Source organism: Mus musculus, chromosome 11 (assembly GCF_000001635.26).
Source record: "Mus musculus strain C57BL/6J chromosome 11, GRCm38.p6 C57BL/6J".
Classification (NCBI taxonomy): domain Eukaryota; kingdom Metazoa; phylum Chordata; class Mammalia; order Rodentia; family Muridae; genus Mus; species Mus musculus.
Window position 1 is genome coordinate 106,840,699 of NC_000077.6, and position 22,344 is coordinate 106,863,042.

Here is a 22,344-nt window from a genome sequence, read left to right on the forward strand (position 1 = left end):
ATTTCAAGCCTTACTTCTCTCCATGAGCTCCAAGATTGCAGCCTTGGCCATGACTATGATCCTGGCCCGAGTGCACTAACAGCCTCTAATGAAGACTCCTTTGCCTCCCAAGACTGGGAACCCTGGACCTCTGGATCCTTCCAGTGCACAAGCATCACCTATTATTATTTAGTGTTTTCCAAGTGGGAAGAAGTTCTTTTTACAAATGACACTGTAAAAAGCTCATCAGGAGGCAGATCTCTGAAGTTTGAGGCCAGCCTAGTCTACAGAGTGAGCTCAGGACAGCCATGGCTAAACGGGGACAGACAGACAGACAGACAGACACACACACACACACACACACACACACATGGGAGGGGGAGAGAGAGAGAGAAGCAAAAAAAGAAAATAAGGAAGGAAAGAAAAATAAAAGAAAAAAAGAAAAGAACGAAAATACCTTTACTCCAATCAGATAAGAGCTCCAAAAGTGTATTCTTAGAAAGAGTAAAAGGGGCCTGGAGAGATGACTCAGTGGTTAAGAGCACTGGCTACTCTGCCAAAGGAATTGAACTGCCTGAGTTCAATTCCCAGCAACCACACAGTGGCTCACGACCATCTGTAACGGGATCTGATGCTCTCTTCTGTATATACAGAATATTCATAGATTAAAAATATATATACATAAATAAACTAATAGAAAAAGAGTAAAGCAAAGTCCAGGCATGATGGTACATGCCTTTAATTTCAGTCTTTGAGGGAGGGAGGCAGAGGCAGATGTTTGCGAACAGCCTGGTCAATACAAACAGGTCCAGGCTAGCCAGAGCTACACAGTGAGACTGTCTCAAAACAAAGGGAAAAAAAAAAAAGAGCAAATCACTAAATTTAATTTTCTTCTAATTGGAATTAAGGATTATATATTTACCTCAAAAATCTCTTCCCTAGACACCTCAATACGGCAGTGGCCAGCTTGAGGCTGCTGTTGGGAAAGTTCTTGCCGCAAGATTTTTAGTTTTTGAACCAAATCTCGCTTGTATCTTGGCACTGTCAGACACTCAGTGTCATCGGGACACAATGGCACCACTTGCTGTTGCTGTTGGTCTTTCAACTGGTTCTGACGACTGTAAGTAAACAGAAATGTTATCAAAGTACTTTAGAACATACAAGGTTGCAATTCTACATTTAAGTCAGCATTAGCCTATAAGAGAAATCTATCAATGTCTAAGCCTTATGAGGCAGATCAGCAGCCCCATAGAACTGGTTACTGAGGCTCTATTCACAAAGCCTTATGCAGATGCTAAGAAGAACTGCTCAGATACCATTTCCTCTACAGCATACCATCACCTAATTTAAAGCTCAGGCAGGTGCAATAAATCCCATCATCTAGAGTGTTTTTCTGGAAGAACCAAATAGAAGCCTAAACTGGCAGTGCAGTGGAGACCTTCCCCCCCACACCTGATTCTGTCTAAACCACAAAAATAAAAAACAGTGAAGCAGCCTGCCTCCTCAGCTATGCCAGGGTACGTAAGGTGCGGTTATATAAGGGATGATGTCAACACTGGTCAGACAACAGTTGGGATGCCAATCTGCAGCCTGCAAGGCCTCGGACAATGTCCAGAGTCCTTACTAAGCAAATTATTCTCTTGAACTAGGTAAGCCTGACAAACAGAAAAGATTCAAGTTGTAATCTTTGTTCATAGTTACTTTTAAAAGTTTTCTTTAATTATAAGGTAGAGTTTCTGTCATGGCATTAAAAATATCAGGCATAGTGTTAAAGGGTGAGAACAGGAAGAGGAAGGGGGAAAGATCCTCCAGTCAGGCTGAGCTCAAAGCCCAGCTGCAGCACCTTTATGTACCTCTGGGAAAGCAGGGAAACTGCCTGAGGCTCCGTTTTTCTCACTGGTGAAGAGAGGACTGAATGTATAAAGTATGCCTTTCAAGCAAGATCTTTTTTTCTTTTTTTTTAAAGATGTATTCATTTTATGTGTATAAGTAGCTGTCTTCAGACACACCAGAAAAGGGCAGATCTCATTACAGATGGTTTGAGAATTGAACTCAGAACCTCTGAAAGAATAACCAGTGCTCTTAACCGCTGAGCCATCTTTCCAGCCATACAAGATTCCTTTTCAAAATTGGGGTTTGGGCAAAGGATATGTATCCTTGGCTACGAGATTTACTGAGTCCTAGTGACAATATTTTGCAATAGTTTAATAATGTTGTATCTTGACACTTACAGATTATATGGTGAGGTATCAAATACAGGAACAATTTAACTGCATAACATCAAAAACATCCCTTTACAGAGAGTAACCACAGTATCTCAGGAAAAACTCTGAAGGAGAGAACTGAGGGAGATTCCGGTAGCCACAATACAACTGCAGGCTGCTCTCAATGTGCACACTACACACAAGTCTACCTCACTGCTTCTCTCAAAAAAGTAATCCCCAACTCTTTTAGTTTAAATTCAAGACTGCACTCTAAAATTTAACTTGCCTACTCTATTTTTTCCTGGCTTAGATAATTGCCCTCTACATGATTTGTATAGCAATCTACATTTCCCCCTCACTTCCTAAAATGTTGAAACAGGAAAAAACAAAACAAAACAAAAAGTAAAAAACGAAGAAACCCTTTAGAATCAAAGCAATCTACAAAATGTTTGTTAAGGTTATAATTCATACATAACAGCTCCCTAAAAGTCAGACTAATAGTTAAACTAACTTCAAGATTTTATTATTTGGATAACAGCCAAAGTATTTACTCCAAGAACATTGTTGCCACAGAGACACTTACCCACCCTTCTTCCCCCCAACTCCCCCAACTGGATAGGCTTAAAAAATTATACAAAGGAATAAAAACCACATTATAAGCCAGGCATGGTACCCCATATTAGAAGCCAGGTCATCTTCTGCTACTTAGTAAGTTTAAGGCCACAGGGGGCTCTCAAAGACCCTGTCTATTAGTGCTATCAAATAAGGTAGCAATGAGTCAAGCCAGGTCTGGTGGTGTAGGCACCTAAAGCACAGAATCAGGGGCTGCTAAGGCCACAGAGAGAGTTCAGGACCAGACTGGGAACTCAGTGATACCCTGACTCAAAATAACACACACAAGAAGCTCACCACAATAGGAGGAAAAGAAAATCAAAGAATCCAGCACTTGGGCTGGAGAGATGGCTCAGTGGTTAAGAGCACTGGCTGCTCTTCCAGAGGTCTTGAGTTCAATTCCCAGCAACTCATGGTGGCTCACAACCATCTGTAATGAGGTCCAATGTATTCTTCTGGTATGTCTGAAGACAGCTACAGTGTACTCATATAAATACAAATAAATAAATCTTTAAAAAAGAGAAAAAAGGATCCAGCACTTGAGAAGCCCAGGCAGGAAAACAACAAAGGCAACCTGGATAAGACCAGTTGCAACAGGCTTATGCAACAAAGCTAAACCTACCTCCAAATAAATATCACGACAAAATGCAAATTAAAATACCATCAGCCAGGTGGTGGTGGCGCACGCCTTTAATCCCAGCACTCGGGAGGCAGAGACAGGTGGATTTCTGAGTTCGAGGCCAGCCTGGTCTACAGAGTGAGTTCCAGGACAGCCAGGGCTACACAGAAAAACCCTGTCTCGAAAAACCAAAAAACCAAAAAAAAAAAAAAAAGAAGACGAACCAAGTGTTAGGCCCATGACTTTACTGGGGTATCCCATAAGGAAATCAAGGCCAGGGAGGGTGAACAGATGGGTAAATAAAGTCAGTACTAACAAGGGTTTACCAGTGCTCATAGAGTTAGTAAAAGATTGATCTGAACTTACTACCCACGAAAAATAAAAATATTTTAATACATTCATTTATTTATTTAGGGCACAGCTATACCATCATGTTCACAGGGGCTACACAGAGAAACCCTGTCTCGAAAAACAAACAAACAAACAAACAAGGTCTATTAACATAATGACTCTGACAAGGTAATCATAAATATTAAAAGTGCTAGACATAGTGGCGCACGCCTTTGATCCCAGGACTAGGGAGACAGAGAATGGTGGACCTCTGAGTTCAAAGTCAGCCTGGTCTACGTGGTGAGTTCTAGAATGGCCAGATCAAGAAGAGCCTGTTGGGGGAGGGTGGTGGAAAGAGACAACCTCCCCACCCCCAATTTTTTTCAAAGCAGCAACAAAGACACATATTAAATGGGTTCTTTTGTATTATTCTAAACAAGTAGTAGCCAGTTCTCATTTAATTTATCCTATTGAATCTACCCCTAAAAAAATTAATGAAGCAAGAATATTTCCCAAAATCATCCCTGACCTCTATTAGTTTTATTCTATTCTAACATTTAGCACAATATTTATTGCACACATTAATGAATGAAGAAAGCAGAGCAGGTAGTATTTATTTAGAGATTCTAAATTGAGTTACTCTGTGGATACAACTTTGTTCTCAGGATTCAAAGAAGCCACGGTCTGTTGTTCTACCACTACCCAAGTATCTTTCCCAAAACTGGTGACAAAGACACACTGCTGCTTTCCTGATGATGACGCTCCCTTTCCTCCCTTGTTTCCTCAGAAGACAATGCCAGTAAGTAATGAGGTTGGGAGAAAATGGGCAACTAGAGAGAAATCAAAGTAAAAGATGCAAATGTGGTACAAAAACCATGCAGTACAGACATGATCAGAAACCAAAGCACTGATAGGTCTGAATCTAGGAGCACTTCAAGTTGGGAAAATTATAGAGAGTCAACCTCTGCTTGTTCCCTCATCTGGAGAAATATTTACCAGGAAGAAACTTAATACATGCAAGAACAACACTTTACACACAGAAAGTGCTACTGAGATTTCTGTCAGTCACTGTTATCAGCTGTATGAAATAGGATGGCAACACAGAAGTAGCCTGCTCAGTCTCAGCTTCTGGTCAAGCTACAGCCTCTGTAAACAGCCTTCTTGCCTGAGCACTTCTCATGCATACTTCTTCTAACATTTCAGTACTGGTTCCTGTTTGAGCACAGTGAAAGTAAGATATGCACTACGTCAGAATAAAATATCCCATTTTCTTTCATATACTCTGATCAGTAAAAGTAAATTATAGCTAGGCATGGTAGCTCATGTCTACAATCCAAACACTGAAGAAGCAGTGGCAGGAAGAACTGTCAGGCCACACCAGTAATTCAAAGCCAACCTGGACTATCCCCTTGAGAACTCATCATAAATATAAATCAATATTGTAAATTTAAGAGATTGCATATTCTTTCACATTATAAAAAGCACATATATATCCTCTTGTTTAGAACAATATTTTCACATGTACTGCTTCAAAACTTACTTTAAAACTAAATGCAAGTTAGCAGAGAGCCGGGGATCTGTAAATTGTGTTGTTCTGTTGTTATGGTCAACGAAATAAACTCTTCCTGTTGCGGTATTGCGGATCTCCCATCCAGGAGGCAAAGGACCGAGCTCTTCACAATTGATGTTGCTAAGATCCCTGCAAAACAAATATACAACAGAAATACCTCATTACTGGGCTTGCTGAGCCAAGCAGCGTATGTGACACAGAGCAATTCCATGAAGTCTGAGAGAATGTATTGTTTCAGAAACTTGAGATGCTCAGCTGGAATCTTTAATTCCCAACGGTTTCACAAACTTGCACATTCAACACCCAATTCCTAAATGGATCAAAACTTATCACACAGTCTGGCAATCATACTACTTGCCAACATAAACTACACTTCAATATTTGTTTGACAGAAAGTATTGTTTTACAAGCGTCAACCATATAAAAAATTTCTATTCAATATTTTCTTTCTTTATTATATCATAAAGTTGGGTGTAAACAAATGTGCATGCAATGAGTGATTGTACTGTTCTTCAACAAGCAAAACTGGAAACATTACTAAAATCCTGATCCTGGAAATAATCATAACATTTCTTTTTTAACAAAATATGTTGTTTTAAAGTTTTGAAGTCTATAAATTTCATGAAGAAAAACCTGGTAAGGATACTTAAGAAGAATGTTTTAAGGTTTATTGTAGCAACAAAGAAAAGATCAAGTACTTTTAGCAGACAAGGACCACTGTATCACACACCATAAGGATATATAGGACCACACAGAACGCAGCTGAATGCTCTGAGGTGGCTGGTGGGGTTGGGGTGCCTAGAAGCATAGAAGATCTTGGCCCTCCCTAACCTTGTTCTATGTGTACTGCTCCCTTCCGGCTGTTTATGAACCAGCAACAGCAGTGTAGATTTTCATCCTGTCCTGCTAGAGCAAAACTTCTACAGAAGGAGACCATCCCAGAGTGTCCAAGTTACTGGAGGCTGCAGGCGAAGATGAACAGTGTCCACTGAGGCATTACCAGCTCTTAGAGATTTCTTCAAATAATGATTCTGATTTCTGCTTAAAATGATCCTGGCCACTCCTTTGCTGCAGAACAACTAAAGCTTGAGAACCACTACAGAAGAGGCAAAGCAAAGTTCTGAGAACCTTCAGTTCACAATAACAACGAAGAACTGACTTGGTTCTGTTCAACAGAGAACGGACTCCCCGATGGGGTGCGCTCAAGTGGGACTTGAGTGGCAGCTGGGAAGAGGGAGATCAGCACCAAGATTGGGGAAAAAGTCCTGGAACTTCTCAAGCCGAGAGCTCAAAAAGGTGAAGCAATTCTAGAAAAACTTTCCAAATTCCCATCATAGGACCAGAGAATGCCAACTAATAAGGATCAAGTAACACATGAGGCATGGTGGCATATAACATAATCCCAGCACTCAGAGGCTGAGGACATAGGTAGAGTGCAAGCTCAAGCCCAGCCTGGGCTACAGACCAAGATTGTGTCATCTAAAAAACAAAACACACACACACATATGCATGTACACACAGACACACACACACACACACACACACATGCATGTACACACACATACACACACACACACATGCATGTACACACACACACCTTTAAACCCAGCAGAAGCAGGTGAATTTCTGTGTGTTCTATATCAGCCAGAGCTACATAATGAACCTACCTCAAAATCAAACAACACAACACAACACAACACACCAAACTCAAGTAAGAACCTCACACAACCTAAGGTCAATGAAGACTTGAGAAGTGACCACATTGTGACAGCGAGTATAAACAGTAAGCCACTGAATTAGAGCTCTAACTAAAAAGACCATAAAGAGAATACAGGGTGTGATGTATAAGATGTGTAACAAGGGCTGGAGAGATGGCACAGTGGTTTAGGACACTGGCTCCCCCAATGAACCTGCGTTTGATGCCCAGCACTACATGGTAGGTGCTCACAACCATCTGTAATATCAGTCCTGGGGGTTCAATGCCCTCTCCTGGGCACTAGAAATGCCATGTGGTACACAGATATACATGCAGGGAAAAAATTCATATACACAAAATGAATAAAAATTTAAAAACAAACTATGTGGTATAAAAATGATGTAAGAACAACAGGAGATAAAAGCTAAACAATAAAGTGCATGCTTTGCATATACAAGCCCTGCGTTTGAACTCTACCACTGCAGATTTAAAGAAACATAAAAGAGGCATACAATTGCAAAGATGAGTTATCAAGGAAAAATTATTTAAAAGGAACAGGTGGCTTTTCTTTTTTTTTCTTTTCTTTTCTTTCCGTTTTTTCTTTTTCTTTCCTTTTTGAGACAGGGTTTCTCTGTATAGCCCTGGCTGTCCTGGAACTCACTCTGTAGACCAGGCTGCCCTTGAACTCAGAGATCCACCACAGACAAGCTCTTTAAAGAAGCCCACTGTACTTCTTTACTGGTGTCTTTAAAGAGACTCAGCAGACTTATTTAGGCTTTTTAATGCCTGATTTGAACAAATAAAAAGGAATAAATATAACCTCCCATAAAAGAGACACATTTGCTAAATGATGCTCCAAAACAAAAGACAAAATACAACTTTTAAAGATAATTGAGGCATATAGACAAAGAAAACTAATACAGGGCATTGTTAATTTAAAGACTTATTCAAATATAGATGTCATTACTCCACATAAAACTTGTACTGCTATGCGACAGAGTATCAAAGCAACCCCAGTCCAGTCAGTCCCATCTGTTTTTGATTCAACTACACAGAAGAGGTCTGGATATGAGCTTTGGAAGATCCTTTGCTCTCCCTGCTTCCCCACAAATGGTTTGCCTTGTTTTTTGGATATGACTGGTATATCATATATAAAACCTCCTCATTACATAAATGTGCTTGTACACCACAGAGTCAATTCCAATTAAAATTCTAGCTTCAGGCTAGACTACTTGGTACTTAGTATATATGGCAAAGATGAGTTATCAAGGAAAATTTATTTAAAAGGAACAGGACTAGAAACTAGAAAATAACTCAAAACAGCTAATGTCTGAAAACTTCATTATTTGCAACATAAAGGTACTCAAAATTCTAATAGCTCACTGGACAGTGTGGGCACTCCGGAGGCTGAGGAGGAATCACTTTAGTAGAGGAGATCATGACTATCATAAGGAAAACCAAGGACCACATCTCAGAACAAACAGCAGCTAAGGTGGTAAATGGCAGTGACATATGCACCATCCTTCCTTCCTCTCCTTCCCTTTCTCAGCCTGTTAAGCGCTAGCACTGCACTGTGTGCGATGGTGTGCAGCTTCTACTGCTTCCCCCCACCCCACCCCCACTGCTCTTTTTCTTTTCTTTTCTTTTCTTTTCTTTTCGGTTTTGGTTTTTCGAGACAGGGTTTCTCCGTGTAGCCCTGGCTGTCCTAGAACTCACTTTGTAGACCAGGCTAGCCTTGAACTCAGAAATCTGCCTGCCTCTGCCCCCTGAGTGCTGGGATTAAAGGTGTGCGCCACCACGCCCGGCAAGTTAATTTTTAAGTGAGAAAATCCTGGGTGGAATGGACAGTCATGGTTGGTGTGAAGAGTACTTAAGGGCCAAGAACAGTAGCTCACACCTTTAACCCCAGCACTCAGAAGGTGGATCTTTATGAGTTTGAGGGCAGTGTGGACTACATAACAAGTCCAGGCCAGTCAGAACTATATAGTAAGACCTAGTCTCAAAAAGTAAAACCAATAATATTTAAGATATGTTCTTACCTAGGCACTCGTGGATCATGCCATGTGCTCACACCAGTCTGAGTATGTAAGAAATATACCTGACCCTGCTGCGTTGTCCTTTGTTCTGTAAAATAAAGAAGACATACTCAGTTTTTCATATTCAATCAAACACTATTACACTGGGTAATACTCTAATAGGATAAAAATCTCCCAATCTCAGTTTATTTTCTTACCCCCCCCCCCCAAAAAAAAGGCTTCAGAAATTATATATTCAGACAGGTATGATAAATCCCAATACTCAGAAGACAGAGGCAAGCCGATCTCTGAGTTTTCTGAGTTTTGAGGCAAGCCTGGTTTACATAGTGAGTTCTAAGCCAATCAGGGCTACTTAGTGAGACCTGTCTCAAAATAAATCATTTGTTCATTCTCTGGAAACAACTTTATAAATGGTGATGAGGTACAGCCATTATCCCAAAAGCGAGAAGACAACTCAGAGGAAGAGGCTAGCCACTTTAAAAATTGCTTTAACAGAGCTTTTTAAAAATTTTAAAACACTTTTAGACTAATGATTTTTTTTTATGATGGCAATTTTATACGCAAATTTGTGATTTCTCTTTTGTTAACAAAGATATTTCAAGATTCTTCCTGGACTGCAAGCAAGGTGTCACAAACCTGCAATCTCAGCATGCAGGAGGCAGAGGCAGTGACAACAAGTCCAAGTCTACCCTGGGCTACCTATGAAAACTCCAGGCCATCTAGGGTATAAAATAGAGACTCTAAAGTCAACAAAACACAGCACATAGTCATAAAACTCATTTTAAAAGCACAATGGAAATCCGTGCACTGTGGGGAGAAAAAAGTATATGAGCTCCAAGCCTGGAAGGTGTAGAGAAGCCATGGGAAGACAGTAAGGAGCTTCTTCAACTGTTACGTTTCAGTTGTTGTCTTCTGCATGGAAACTCATTTTAACAAAATACAGTGGAAATGCCAATGTATGAGATAATAAAGCACACTGTGTCTAAGAAGGAAGTCTGCAAGGAAGTCAATGAACAACTCCCACCTAAGTACAGCTTTGAGGACCAGAAGAAACTCACTGACTAATTTGCCTGCCTTCAATCCCAAACACTAAGAAAAAACCCAAAACTGACAACAGCTACAATAATTTCAGCCTTGGTAACTACTTTATTTTACTTATTTTATTTTATTATTCCATTTTATTCTTACAAAAGAATATCTGAACTCAAATCACATACACTGTAAAAATAAAGTTCACCTTTACTCCAAATAACCTGGCTGATAAACTCCATAAGAATTATCTCCAAAATATAAATGTAACAACAGATATATTTTCCTAACTTGCTTTTTTTTTTAAAGATTTATTTATTTATTATATGTAAGTACACTGTAGCTGTCTTCAGACGCACCAGAAGAAGGCATCAGATCTCTGTTACAGGTGGTTGTGAGCCACCATGTGGTTGCTGGGATTTGAACTTCAGACCTTTGGAAGAGCAGTCGGGTGCTCTTACCCCCTGAGCCATCTCACCAGCCCCCCCTAACTTGCTTTTTATGTCAAACATAGACACTTCATTCACTGGAGATTCTGTCATTTCTTGCAACAAACCAACATGGTTACTATTACTCCTCTCATTTTACTGAAGAAACCTAGGCTCTCAGGGTTAAATAATACGATTGGTATCAGGCAAAGCCAGGTCTGTTTCCCATGCTGGAACCACTCATTGCAACGCAAGTCAAATGATAGGATATAGGAGTGAGATGAGACTTTTTTCAGAATAAGATGCTAAAATTTATTTTAAAATAAAACTATAATTATTTGTTTGTAAAATAGTTTTTATATAAATTCTACAGTAAAAATAAATTACTTAGAAAATGTAATTCCCAATTTTGGTCATTAGGCGTCACTATCACAACATCTATAGTATTAGGCAGAAAAGGAAGTCAGTATCTGTCTCCAAAGTCTCACTAGAAGTCTAAAGTAAAGATGAGCCTGTACAATAGCATTGCTATATCTTTGCATAGTGTCTGCTTGCAAAGTAGTCTCATTTCATTTCATAAGCTTCCTATAATAACCAAGTGATTCACATCCATCACATTTTATTATAAAGGAACATACAAGCTAAGGTTCATAAGTGATTATGGCCAAACTGTTACACAGACTTCTAATCATTACAGACTTTTTAAAATTGGAGATTTACTTTCACAGAGAATTCCTAATCCCTGATTAGCACCCCTCTACTGTCTAGTGTAGTATGTCTCTCCTATGACCATTCCACAGATGAACACAGGCCTTGATGGTGTTAGCATCCTCAGGCCTAATTAACTTTCAGACGTTATCATTTTAAAGCACAGTGTGGTGGTATACACTTATAACCCCAGTATGTGATGAGTGGGCAGAGAAAGGAACTCAGGAGTTCAAGGGCTGTCTGCCTACACTGTAAGTCTGGGCTGTATGAGACCCCATCTCAAAACAGACAACAATAACAATTTTTTTAAAAGTTAGTTCTCTGGCTGAGTGGTAGTGGAGGCTCACACCTTTAATCCCAGCACTCAGAAGGCAGCAACAGGTAGATCTCTGAGTTGGAGGTCAACCTGGTCTACAGAGAGAGCTCCAGGAGAGCCAAGGTGACACAGAGAAACCCTGTCTCAAATAAACAAACCCAAACAGTTAGGTCTCTGATGTTCTTAAAGCAAGGTGAGTGTTCCCTTTGCTGTTACCGTACCATAGCCTTCCGGTAGGTCTGGAGGAGTGTGTAAGTGTGTCCTGCTCATGTAATTTCTATGTCGCTGGGACCTGACTCTTCTCTCTGCTAGTCTGGGGTCTGAAGAATGTCCACACGTTGCACCATTTGTTCCAGTAATTGGAGTATTCTCATCCACAAAGCAGCTGAGGGGTCTGCCAGGACTAGAATATTCTGACGCCGGTCTATTGGAAAGTGACAAGGGAAAAATGTTACCAATTTAGACATCAAAACCAGAGTCTCTAGACAACATGTACACTATGGTGAGAATATAGTAAATCAGGCAAGAAAATGAGATGAATAAAGGAGACACAATTTCAATTAAGTTTTTTAAATATCCATACATACTTGTATATGTGCTACTTGGTCACTAAGCAGAAGGAGTTAGACCTGATTTCCATCATTTTCCCTCTCACAGGGTTTCTGACAGGTAAGTGTTCCTCTACACATTTAATTTGCCCAAGTCATGTGACCTTTAGTCCTTGGAAACAGCACCTCTTTCTAGGTATGGCTCTTTGTCACTCAAAACACAGTTTATGCTTAAACATCAGCTCCTGAGTACACAACTCACCCTACAATTTGATAGCAAACAGTTCCCAACTTTATAATGGAATAACTTAGAAGTTTTGTTGGTTTTGTTTTTGGGGAAAAGACCTCACTCTGTACATCAGGCTGGCTGTGATTCATAGCAATCCATTTGCCTCAGCCTCCTGAGAGCCAGGACTGCAGGCATGAGCCACCACGTGGATCCAGCTCTCAACTTGTCATTTCTTGACCTTTTAATAGTCAGAAGCCATAGCAGCTAGTCAAAAGTGCACTTTAAATGCTTACCTTTTTTAGGGTTAGTGAGTGATATACATGGTATAGAGATCTTCAAACTATTAGGTAACAGCCGCAAGCTACAACTCCCAGTCAACTACCATGAGGAGGGTAAGTAATGGCTACTCTTATAGCATACCTCATTGTTAAGCTACATGTAATAAAATATGCATACTGGACATAACTTTTTCAGTTTTAACTTCATTGGACAGAATCCTAATCATTAAGTCAATTAGTTATGTCTGGTATTTATTTATTCATTTATTTATACCTGTGTGGTTTTTTTGTTTTGTTTTGTTTTGTTTTTTTTCCCGAGACAGGGTTTCTCTGTATAGCCTTGGCTGTCCTGGAACTCACTCTGTAGACCAGGCTGGCCTCGAACTCAGAAATCCGCCTGCCTCTGCCTCCAGAGTGCTGGGATTAAAGGCGTGCGCCACCATGTCCAGCTATACCTGTGTTTTTGTTCATTGTTCTCTACAATATTCCTGGAAGGAAGGACATTTAGGTGGCTCATTCTCTATTATAAATAGCTATGTCACTCCGTTACTCACATGTAAGGAATAAAAGTACCTTAAATGTTATCAAATACGGAAGCTAATCTGTCTCATCAAGGAATTTTTATTTTATAAAGTAACCTTCAAAAACAACAGGTAATGGAGTTCATTTTCACTGGTTTTGTTCCTGCTTTGTTAGCACTAGGTAGGAAACCTAGGGCATCACTGGGGCTAGGAAAGTTCTCTACCACTGAGCTGTATTTCCAACCCAAAAACTCATTTTCTTTCTTTCCTTGAGGCAGGGTCTCACATCATAGCAATTCTCCTGCTCAGCCTCCTGGGCAGTGAGATTAGACATGTAAGCCATCACATCTAAATTAAAAGCTCTTTTTTAAGAGGTATTCTTTTTTAAGTGGGTATTCTGTCAGCATGCCTGTATCATGTAAGTGCTCAGTGCCCTTGCCAGAAGAAGACATCAGATTTTCTGAGACTGGAAACACAGACAATCAGGAGCCACCATGTAGGTGGCTGGGAATCACATCTGAGTCCTCTGCTAGAGCAGCCAGTGCTTTTACCTATCAAAGCATCTCTCCAGACCCAGAAACTCATTTTCAAACTAACATGTGTTAAGGGGGAAAAACGCTTTACATACACGTGGAAATTAAAGATGAATTAGAAGAAAGCAGGCTTCACTTAAACACTGCTATGAGTATAAATTCATATGTGCTACTAGAATAAAAATAGGTTCTTCAGCTTAACTGATACCCTAGGCAGCTTGTATCAGAAATAAATGTAACTTTGAACTAAGCATTTTAAAAAAAATAATAAGATAGTTCATGACACCTCAGCCTAAACAAAGAACTTGAGGCAACTAACAAATGCCAATAGCAGGAGAAACAGTCTTCCCTAGGGAAGAACACATCAGCTGTTATCTATTACCCATTAGTCAGTCCTAAAAACATACACACAATTGACTGAGTGGGTCGTATTTTTCTATTTAGAAATATATATGCATAGATATATAGACAGACAGACAGACAGATAGATAGCAACATTTTTTAAGGTGATAAATTTGAAAGAAGGGTAGCACATGGAAGGGTTTGGAGGAAAGAAAGGGAAGTGGGAAATTGTAAGTAATAGCTTAAAAGTTTTAAAATGGCAAGGCTTTAATCAGACATTCATAATGTACTAAGCTGGGTGTGGCAGCATGCACTTGGGAGGATGAAACAGTGGGGATCTTGAGTTTAAGGGTAGGCTGGACTATATTCCGTTCTAGGCTAGCATGAGCCAGCGAGCAAGACAACAGCAGAGAGAAGGGAGGAAGGGATGGAGGGAGGAAGGGACAGAGGGAGGGAGGAAGGGACAGAGGGAGGGAGGAAGGGACAGAGGGAGGGAGGAAGAGAAAAGCGAGCAAGCTTGATTTCAGTAGTTAAACAATCCTCAATAAGCAAAAGCAGATACAGCTAGTGAAAACCATTTAATAATTTATTCTGAGTGCCAGGCCTGTGTGGGAATCACCAGGGAAACCAATAAAACACTAGCAGAGATGGCATTACAGCTTTATCCTTACTGTAACAGGAGTACCGAGGAGGTAGAGCCCTCCCTCACCTTCCTCATTTTCAGCTGCTTGAAAAGCACTCCTTTTCAGTTCTTAAGCACTGCTTTGCACCCTGATGTCTCTACACAGGAAGTACCACAAAGACGGGGGGGGGGGGGGGGGGGGGGGGCGCCTCTATCTATCTACCTACCACCTGCCAAGATCTACTTCTACTTCTACTTCTGATTTTCCCTTGCAAGGCCACCATCTCCTCAGTATTCACTCAGAAACTCCCCTTCCATACGGGTTTTCTTGGTCATATACATTACTTAGCCATGATCTAATTGTATCCCTATGGAGATCTTAAATAAATAGTTCATAACAGCCATCAATACTCAAATACAAACTAATAACACCAAGAAACAAAATAACTAGGTAACCTAGTCATGCATTTGGTTACTGAGCACCACTGTGAAAAGGCTTTGTTGACCACTACTGCTTTTTAAAAAGTAATAGTAGTCAGGCATGGTAGCACATTCCTTTAATCCCACCACTGGGGAGGCAGAAACAGATGGATCTCTGTGAGTTTGAGGCCAGCTTGCTCTATACATATGATTCCAGGACAACCAGGGCTATCTATGTAAAGAGACACTGTCTCAAAAACTAAAACAAGTCATTGTACTTCAAATATAATTATTGTAATTACATTATAAAATAGAATTTAAATATAAATATTTTAAAAATAATAATACCACTCACTCTAAGACCTAATGGTTTAAACCAGTATAAAGCATGGGGAAATCAGATAACAGAGAGAAATCCAGGAAAGGTTAGCACAGACCATAGAAATACTTGTATGATTTTACCGTGTTGGGCGTTCCCACTGTGTAGTTCTTGTGATGTGGTTTAGATACTGGATTCTTCCCGAGGCAGTCCGCCTTTCTTCCCAACTGCAATTAAAGCATTGAGAAATAGGGCATTAATTAATTAATTAATGGTGTCAGCCGGAAGTGAGGCTTGGAATGTTCTCCCTGCAACCACTAAGTCAGACAGACTTTTTCTATCACAAATCATAGACGACAATCTAGGAAATCAATTCATAAAGAGCCTGCTATTTTTTTTCAACTTGCATTAGAACTGTACAACGGTGTTTTACAGAACTTCCAGCTATTTTTGTTGATGTCATATTTTTCTTATCAGTCAAACTGAGAACTTTTAAAAACTTTAGTAACACTTATATTGACAATAATTTTCCAAGAATTTTATGGTATATGCCTGAACTGACACATTAATCATGAAATTTTATAAAATTTTACAGCAATTAAGCAAATGATCAAGGATTAGAATCCAGTCTAAAAAAATTTCTAATCTTTTGTAATTTTAAAAAATTAAACTTTACTAGAAAAGTATCTAAAAGCTCTTGAAAGTAGTTAAGCTTATTGAAACTCAATTTTTAAAATTTTATCTCCTTATTCTATAGGCATGGACGTTTTGCCTGTCTGTCTGTCTGTGCATCATGCTCATGCCTGGTACCTTCAGAGGCTAGAAGAGAGTATCCCATCACCTGGAACTGGAGGCACAAATAGTTGGAGGTCAACATGTGGGGGGTTGGAATTGAAGCTGGGTTCTCTGGAAGAGCAGCCAGTGCTTTTAACTGCTGAGCCATCTGTTTAGTCCTCTAAACTAAATTTTAAAAATAAAAACACCATTTGTCCCTAAACTCTTTATGCCATTTCATCTAATGAAATATTCAAATGACCAAATATCCAATGTTCCTCCTGTGGTTACAATTATAATACAATAATAATAAGCAAGAAAAGATCAGTTATGTCTCACATTGATATATTGTCTCAGTATTGATTACTTCATCTTTAACTTCCTTGTGAAAAACACCACAGACTTCCTCATTTTCAAAAAAGAATGAACAGATTTATCAAGAAGCGAAAACAAAGGACTAGAAAAGTGGCTCAGTGGTTAAGAACACTTGGTGCTCTTCTAGAGGGCCCAAGTTCAGTTCCCAGCACCCACATAGGGTAGCTCACAACTATCTGTGTAACTCCAAGTCCAATAGGTACATAAACACATGCACAGACATACACATCTAGATACCTGAGTATGTGTGGGAGTGCACATGCCACAGTACAGGTATATAGGTCTGAGGCAATTTGCAGAAACTGTTTTATCCTTCCACTTTGTGAGTCTGGGGTTCACATTGTCAGCCTTGGTGGCAAGTACTTTATCTTCTAAGCCATCTCACCAGCCCCTATACTAATTTTTAAACTAATTTTACAGTTACTTTTATTCATGTGTAGTGCCCAAGAAGTGGGCTCAGATCACCTGGAGCTGAAGTTACAGATAGCTGCCTAACTTGGGTGTTGAGAACTGAATTCACATTCTCTCCAAGAGCAGCACATATTCTTGACCACTGGCCTATCTCTGCAGCACCAATTGATTTGTCTTTGAGATTTATTTTTATGTACCTGTGTGTATGTATACCTGTATATGTTCATGTGTGTTTAAGTACCCAAGTAAGCAAGATGAGGATGTTGGATCTCTTGGAACTTGAGTCACAGATATTTGTGAGACCCCAGTGGGAACTGGGAATTGAACTACAGCCCTCAGCAAGACAGACACGCACTTTTTCTGTGAGACAGGACCTCACAATACAACTCACACTATCTTGGAACTCACAATTCCTTAAATTGTGACCTTAAATTCATGATCCTCCTTCCTCAACCTCCCAACCGCTCAGATTGATAAGAGTAGGTCACTATACTTAGCACAATTTTAGGATTTTTAAAATTTAAACAAAATATGCAAGCACTAGAACTTGTATATAAAATTTTATGTCAAAATAAGACAGGCTAGCAAGATGGCTGAGTGGATAAAGGTACTTGCTATCAAGTAACAACTTGTATTTGATTCCGAGGTTACATATGGTAAGAAGAGAGAACCAACCTACAAAAGCTGTCTTCTGACCCCCACATACACACACAACAAGCTATAGCTCACATAAACTCACACAAATTCACACAAATAAATGTGATAAAATTATAAACAATAGGTTGAGCTAAAAGTCAATCAATTAACTACATCTACTGTAAGTGGGTACAACTTAATTTAAATTATATTTCATTGAAGTTAATTAAAAATACTTTGAAATAAAAAAATCAGTAAAGTATAAGACAGTATAAAAAGTGGATAATAATGATAAAATTTATAAGCTTGGGAATTAAGGCTTAGGCCTTAAGATCCAGCTCCCCCACTTATTAAATAACTTCAGGCAAATGATTTATATTGGTTTCCATTTTTGTTGCTGTAAAATGAGAATAACAATAATAGTAACAACATTTTTTAAAAGTAGCTAATTATTAAGTACTTGATTTTGGTTTTGGTTTTTTTTTTTGAGACAAGGTCTCACTATGTAGCTCTGTCCTGGAACTCACTAAGTAGACCAGGCTGGTCTCAAACTCACAAGTCTGTCTGGCTCTGCTGAGATTAAAGGTGTGTGCCACTAACCCTAGCTTACTAAGTAAGCACTTATGATGGGCAAAATGCTGAACTGCTTTAATGAATTCATCTAACCCCTATACCAATTATGACATACTTCATCAATCATCCTATTAAAGTTCTCAAAAGTTAAATAAATGAAGTTTACAACATCAGTTAGCAGAAAAATGAGGACCAGAACCCAGGTGGTCACTATACATTGCCTTTGCTGCCACAGGAAAGTATAAATAACATCACCGTGTGAATTGCTTGACACAAATATACTTCACTAAATGTCATAATGTTACAATTGCTATTACTCAATTCTCCTTTCCTTGACTCTAAAAATAAAGCAATATATTCAAATTCAGTTCTGGTACACTCTGTTCTAGATAATTAAAGAAAAACCTTTTTCTTTAAAAAAAATAAATTTACCCTGGGTAGGGGAATGGTAGGGAGCTGAGGCAGGAGTGGGTGGGCAGGTGGGAAAGCATGCTGATAGAGGCAGGGGGGAGGGAATGGGGGAAGGGGACAAGGGGAAGAGGTTTGTGGAGGGGAAACTGGGAAGGGGGATAACATTTGAAATGTCAATAAATAAAATAACCAATAAAAATAAAAAATAGAATCAATAAAGAAAGCAGAAACTAAGATTCATTAAATAAATAAGTAAATAAATAAACAGCAGAGTTAATACTTGGCAAGAAATTTCCTTTTCATCCTTTTCAAAACTCTTTTTAAATGAAATTTAATACCACTTGTGGCAAGTCCTTATAATTTTCCAAGTATAAGAAAAATCTATGTTCTGTTTCTATGCTCATAGAAACTCCTAGTGCATCATCAACACCAACACCTAGGTCACCAGCTTGAGGGCAGCACCCTGCATGCATGACTTTGAGATGTCCACTTACCCATCTGGCAAATCATTGTCAAACAAACGACTACAGTCCACAACTTGTCCTCCCGTGCCTATTCGGTCTCTGGACTGAAGACTTACTATTAAAAAACAAAATCATTATTAAGATTTTGACAGTGCTTTCCAGATCTGTCAAGTTAAATATCCATGTTGAGTCAAGTGTACTGGTGCTTGCTGTAATCCCAGCACTCAGAAGGCTGAGGCACAAAGATTGCTGAAGTTTGATGTCAGCCTGGGTACAGAGCAAATTTAAGCCCAGCCTGTACATATTGAGAAGCCCTTGTCTAGAAAAGCAACTGATATAGAGTGCAGGCTATTGTCCTTCTTTGGAATGACTGAGCTGAAGATGCACTTCAGTGACAGGACTCCTGCCTGGAATGCATGAGGCTCCCAGCACTGCAGAAACCAAAGAGAGTTTAGAATGAGTTCCTTGGTTTCTACTAAAATCTGTACCTTCTTTTCTCAGATTTTTTTCTTTTTAGATGTAATGTTAAAAATCAATGCTTTCTCAATTTTGTTGTGATTTTGGGGAAGAATATAGTGCCTTTTCAACATCAGAATGGGGCAATGTAAATCACCCACTGCACTTAAGAGACAGGACATTAAGAAAGTCTGAGAACGGGCTGGAGAGATGGCTCAGCGGGTAAGAGCACTGACTGCTCTCCCAAAGGTCCCGAGTTCAAATCCCAGAAACCACATGGTGGCTCACAACTCTCCGTAATGGGATCTGACGCTCTCTTCTGGTGTGTCTGAAGATAACTACAGTGTACTCACATATGATAAATAAATAAATCTCTAAAAAAAAAAAAAGTCTGAAACACAGCCTGAAACTTTCCATGAACTTAGGTTGCATTCTTGAAAATGTGAACAGCAATAAAAAATACACTGGGGACAAACCTTGGGTCACAGGAGTATTCACAGCATGTCCGTATGAAATGTAATATAAAATGACTACTGAGCAGCCTGGAAACAGGGCATCCAGGCTCTAAAGTAGAACACCTAATTCAGTGCAAATTTTCCTAATCCCAGACTGAATAATAAGGCAGTTAGGCTACATAATAGCTCTGAAGCTCTTCCTTGTTCTGTTATTCCTTAATTCTATTTTTGGCATCTTCCCCAAAGATAGAAGAGATATGGCCAAATTTGATTATACCCTATCTTTTAATAGAATATCTAAGTTACAACATAAAATATGATATCCAAAGTTTTTTTTTTTTTCCAAAGAAAGATCTCAAAATTCTGCTCTTTAAATTTGGAGAGGGAGTGCTATTTTTCAGGCTTTTAAAAAAGATGTATTTATTGTATGTGTCTAAGTGTTTTGTCCACATGTGTATATTTGCATCACATAAAGACCTAGTCAGCAGGTGAGAAGTCCCTAGAACTTAATGGCTGGCTGTGAGTCACTAGGAGAGTGCTGAGAACCAAACCCAGTGGGTTATGTGAAAGAAAGAGCAGCCTGTACTCTTAAGTCACTGAGCCATCTCTCATTCTTTGATATTCTGTGGCATTCTTTGACAAAAGGTCTCAATTATGTATAAAGAGTGGCCTTGAGCCCATTACACTGCCCACCCAGCCCTCAAACTCATGGAAATCCTATTTCTTTAACCTCTTTAATGTTCGAATTATGTGCATAAACCACCACAACTAGCTAAAATTTTAGAAAAAATAATTTCAAGATAAACCTCCTTTATATTAAGCTTAAAGGAGAGAACTTCATTAAGTGTAAATGTTTTATTAAAAAAAATAATGAATCACTAAGTTATTTAGTTTTCAAATAGAAGATAAACAAAGCGAAATTTCCAGAATGCGAGTCTTGCTATTTATTTTGCTTTTTCCAAGAGAGAATTCCTCTGTGTAGCCCTGGGTATCCTAGAAATCTCTCCGTAGACCAAGCTGGCCTTGAACTAAGAGATGTCCCTGCCTCTCCCTTCTGAGTAGTGGGATTAAGACAAGAACCTGCTTCCATGTTTTTAAAAGACAGGGTTTTATGTAGCTTAGGCTGGCCTCAAATTCAGTATGTAGTTGAAGAAGACCCTGAACACCTGCTCTTCCTGCCTCTACCTCTCAAGAGCCTGGGTCACATGTATGTACCACTGTGCTTGGATTAGCTAGGTATTTAATTATGTTTGTTTATAAGTTTATGATGTTATTTTTAATGCTATTTTATTAGCCTGTGTGTGAACCAGTGTACAATGTACACCATAAATATGAAGGTGCCTCCAGAGGCCAGAATAGGGCATTAAATTCTCTGTAACTGGTGTTACAGGTGGTTGTAAGAGCTGCTTGCTATGGATAGTGGGAACCAAACTTGGGCCTCATCTCAAAGAACAACAAATGCTCTTAACTGCTGAACTGTCTCTCCAGCCCCAGAAGAAAAACTTGCTACACAAACCAGACTATCCTTCAACTTGAGACCCTCTTCCCTCTTCCTCCTGAGTGCTGCAGTAACAGCTATGCACTATCACCCAAATAAAACAGTAGTTTTCTACAGTGCTTTTTCTCCATTTTTTCCTAAAAGATATCACTAGCTAGACGTGGAAGCTCATGCCTACAGTGCTAGCACTCAGAGAAGGCTGAGACAGCTGAATCACTGAGTGCAAGACCAACCTGGGTTATAGAATAAAATCCTGTTTCAAATAAACCATACAGACAACATATATAAAAGGCATATCTAGGTCTATGTATATATGCACATGTATGTTATGTATGTACATATTATGTACATATGTATGTGTGTGTCTAAGTCCATGTATGCATGTATGTATGTAAGTCCATAAGTCCCTGAACTAGACTTACTGTGTTTTAGAATGACATAACAAGATTTTAAAATACAGCTTATATTGCTCTTAATAATGGTTATACTATGAAATCCAGTTTCACACAAAATCTTTACATTATATATACACACAAAAAGTAAAACACTTGTTCTAATAAGTATATTTTTAATATGACAAAGTCAAGTCTGCTATGTGGAGGCAAGTGCTTGAAATAGTCTCCTAGTCCAAGCTGTTTTCAAACCTGTGACCCATCTGCCTCAGCCTCCCAAGTGCTGGAATTACAAGCATGTGGCTCTGTGTCTAGTTTGTGATTTTTATAAATACAAATTTATAGCTAGTGAAACTATTTTTGTTACCTAAAACCATTAACTAGTAAGCATTACATAGAATACAAAACCAGCAGGCAAGTTACATGCAAAAGGTTTGTGTGAAAGGATTTATATTTGAGTTACTTTGCCCTTTCTCAGTAATCTTGTTGTATAGACACTCCCAGAGGTAAGTGTCTCAGGATTCTGTTATGCGGCTACTCTGGCAGCTTTCCAGCTATGG

The 22,344-nt window shown here is 39.2% G+C and overlaps 1 protein-coding gene across 4 annotated transcripts in view; it reads right to left on the minus strand.

Moving 5' to 3' along the window:
• Smurf2 (SMAD specific E3 ubiquitin protein ligase 2) overlaps window positions 1-22,344 on the minus strand; it is a 100,687-nt gene that overhangs the window by 20,638 nt on the left and 57,705 nt on the right. For all 4 annotated transcript variants that reach the window (XR_001780039.2, NM_025481.3, NM_001362894.1 and 1 more), the window contains 6 exons: window positions 19,014-19,098; window positions 15,483-15,566; window positions 11,749-11,951; window positions 9,050-9,134; window positions 5,285-5,443; window positions 902-1,097 (listed from right to left, as the gene is read on the minus strand). Coding sequence is in view for 3 of the 4 variants with exons in the window: in NM_025481.3 (NP_079757.2) it covers window positions 902-1,097; window positions 5,285-5,443; window positions 9,050-9,134; window positions 11,749-11,951; window positions 15,483-15,566; window positions 19,014-19,098 (812 nt within the window). In the remaining variant the exon portion in view is untranslated. The remainder of the gene's footprint in view (window positions 1-901; window positions 1,098-5,284; window positions 5,444-9,049; window positions 9,135-11,748; window positions 11,952-15,482; window positions 15,567-19,013; window positions 19,099-22,344) is intronic.